Source organism: Aureococcus anophagefferens (genome assembly GCF_000186865.1).
Source record: "Aureococcus anophagefferens unplaced genomic scaffold AURANscaffold_35, whole genome shotgun sequence".
In the NCBI taxonomy this organism is placed as follows: Eukaryota; class Pelagophyceae; order Pelagomonadales; family Pelagomonadaceae; genus Aureococcus; species Aureococcus anophagefferens.
The window spans coordinates 276,318-279,423 of record NW_008705593.1 but is presented as its reverse complement, the minus strand read 5'-3'; the positions used below and the strand labels follow the sequence as shown (position 1 = coordinate 279,423).

At 73.9% G+C, this 3,106-nt stretch overlaps 1 protein-coding gene across 1 annotated transcript in view; it reads right to left on the bottom strand.

The window, feature by feature from the left end:
- AURANDRAFT_72546 (hypothetical protein) overlaps nt 1-1,916 on the bottom strand; it is a gene marked incomplete at both ends in the record, with an annotated part of 5,816 nt that extends 3,900 nt beyond the window's left edge. The window contains 2 exons of the mRNA XM_009042663.1: nt 288-1,419; nt 1,483-1,916. Of these exons, the coding sequence (XP_009040911.1) occupies nt 288-1,419; nt 1,483-1,916 (1,566 nt within the window). The remainder of the gene's footprint in view (nt 1-287; nt 1,420-1,482) is intronic.
- Nucleotides 1,917-3,106: the final 1,190 nt, after the last annotated feature.

The following is a 3,106-nucleotide window of genomic DNA, read 5'->3' as shown; positions in this document are numbered from 1 at the left end:
ACGCGCGGCGCGGCGGCCGGCCGGCTGCGGCGCGCGCCGGACCGCGACCGCGACCGCGACTTCTTGGGCGCGGCGGCGGCGGCGGCGGCGGGCGCCGGGCGCGGGGCCGCCCGCGACTTCTTGGGCGCGCCGGCGATGGCCGGGAGCCGGGGCGCCGCGGCGACGGACCGGCCGCGGCCGCGGCCGCGCGGGCCGTCCGCGACGCGCCGCGCCGGGACCCGCGCGACGCGCTTCGGCGGCGGCGCCGCGCGGCGCGCGTCCGAGGGAGGCGCGACGGGCGTGTGGACCCGCGCGTCGTCGTCGTCGTCGTCGTCGTCCGCCTCCTCCTGCGTCTCGTCCTGCGTCGACTGCGTGACGGCGACGGTGTCGAGGAAGACGCGCGGCGCGAGGGAGATGTCGTCGCAGGGCATGAGGGAGCCGTCGTCGAGGAGGAAGTCCGCGAACGAGCCCGCGCCGAACGAGCCCGCGCCGAGCGAGTCGGGCGCCGCGCGGCCGCGCGGCGCGTCGGGCGACGCGAGCGCGACGTCCCGGTCGCCGACGACCATGCGGCGGCTCGACGTGCCGAGGGACAGGAAGACGGCCAGGGACGGCGGGCTCCAGTCCTTGGAGGGGCAGCGGGCCTCGTAGACGAGGCCGAGCGGCGACGCGGCCTCGCGGCCGGGCGTCCGCAGCGCGCCCAGGGCCTCCGCGAGGTACGCGCCGGGGGACGCGAGGAGCGGCGTCAGGACCGGGCTGCCGGGCGCGGACGCGCGGGGCGTCGCGAAGCCGACGTCCTCGTCCTCGTCCTCCGAGTAGGCCGCCGCGGCCTCGCGCTCGTGCGACTTGAGCCACGACACGCTCGCGGCGTGCGCGCCGCGCGCCGCGTCGAGGATGGCCCCGCGCGGCGCGACGACGCGCTTGCGCGCCGCCTTGGCCGCGGCGACGCGCACGTCGCGCGGCGCGGCGCCGGCGAGGGCCTCGAGGACGACGTCGTCGCACCGGCCCGCGAACGCGCGGAACGCGTCCTCGGCGTCGACGAACCGCGCCCACGCGGGCTCGAGGACGAGCGTGTCCTGGACGGCCCGCGCCGCCGCGGCGACGCGCGCGGCGCCCACGAGGGCGCCGCCGGCGCCGCCGGCGAGCGCGCCGAGGCGCCGGTGCGTCTGCCGCTTGAGCGCCTGGCGGACGACGTCGTCGGCGACGCGCGCGTAGGCGCTCGGGCCGGAGACCTCGCCCACGGACATGACCGTCGCGTCGCACTCCGTGCGCTCCGCCAGGGAGAGGTCGCGGAGCTTGGGGACGGACCGCGCCAGCGACGTGTAGAACCGCTCGCCGAGGCGGTCGCCGGCGAGCCACGTCCGGCTGAGCTCGAGGACGACGTCCATCAGGTCCATGCGGAGCTCGAGCGACGCCGCGACGCCGATGGCCAGGTCCACGCACCTGCGGGAAAAAAAAGGTCGCGGTCGCGGTTCCGCCCGTTCGAAAACGCGCGGTTCCGCGGACGCGGGCGCGCGCTCTTCGAGGGCGTCGACGAAGGTGGACCAGGGCCGCGACGCGGCGAGGGCGGCCATGAGCATGTCGTCGAGGTTGTGGACGGTGTCCAGGGCGTCCGCGCGGGAGACCGGGCGGCCGCCGAGCGAGTCGGAAGGGCGGCCGCCGAGCGGCGCGGGCACGGGCGGGCGGACCGGGGGCCCCGAGTCCTTGGCGAGGCGCGCCGCGAGGCGGCGCTCGGCCGCGTCGCCGACGCGGCACGCGGGCGCCTCGTCCCGGGGGTTCGCGCCGGCGGCGCCGAAGACGGAGTCGGCGGAAAACGCCTTGGCCGCGAGCGCCTCGCGCGAGACCTCGAAGGACGAGGCCGGGGCGTGGGGCGCGCGGAAGGCCCGGACGCCCGGGGGCCGGGACGTGTCCAGGGGGGGCGCGGCGTCGAAGTCGGCCATGTTTGTGTCAGATGTCGTCGTGCGAATCTAGGCCTTGTGGTTCGAGGCGGCGTCGGCGTGGCGAGGACGTCCCGGGCGGCGCGTTGAGGCGGTGGCGAGGCCGGAGACGGAAGGCGGCGTTGGTGCTTGACGCGATGGGGGCGTGGAAGGACTCGTTGACAGCGACACAGATGCTCGAGAGACCTTGTGAAGAGGCGCTTATCCAGGGGGGTTCGTTGTGAAGGACCTTGTGAAATTCCCACGGTCGCTGGCGGACAAAAGATCAGCCAGACGGACCGATGGCTAACCGTAGCGTCTTCTCGGCGTCGCGCCGCTGTCAATTTTCTTCCCCAGGCCGCGGGGAACCCACGCGCTCGGGCACGGCCCTTGTCTTGCGGCGCCTGCCCATTTTTTCGCTGCGACGACGGCTGGAAGTCGAGCAACGGTCGGCGTCTTCGCGCGCGGGCAAGGCTGCGGCCGCTGGAAATCGTGATTTTGCGCTAAAGAACGACACCTCCTCTTCGATTACGTTCCTTGCATGGTATTGAACGCGTCAACGCTTACTCCGGGTGTCGAGCGTGCGATTCCGGACACCCGATTTCAGGCGCTCGGGCGCGTTCCCGACAAGCGCCCGAGCGCTTGTGTTCGGGCTGTAGACGCTGCGCTCGCCGTACCAAAGCTTGCCGTACTCGCGGAACGTATCGGCGGACCTCTTGGACGGGTTCTGGTCCGCGGCGAAGCGCTTTTGGAGCTGTTCTGCCGCCTGGAAATCTCGACATTGCCTATATCGAAGGGTTGCGGTGCTCTGGCGCAGCGCTTCGCGTCGACCGATCACCGTCGCTGCGTTCCGCCGGGCGGTCGACATCATAGAGCTCCTGCGCGAAGCTCTACGCCGTCGTCGACGACCGCAAGGCGTCCCGCACGCGCCCGGTACTACGCGCCCGGGGCCTGCGACGCGCTATGCGCTAGGGGGTCGTGTGCGAGAACGCCGACGAAGTAACAGCTAAACTGGGGTTTACGGCGGCCCCATAGAAGGCGGCCCCGCCCTAGGACTTGCGGGGGCCGCGCGCGGTCGCGAGGCGGTGGTCCTCGCGGGCCTTGCGGCCGTCGGCGCTCGTGCGGATGTGCCACTGGAGCCGGATGCTCTTCTCCTGCTGGATGAGCTCGCGGATGTGGCAGCAGCGCCGCTGGATGCAGTTGATGTGGTGGTG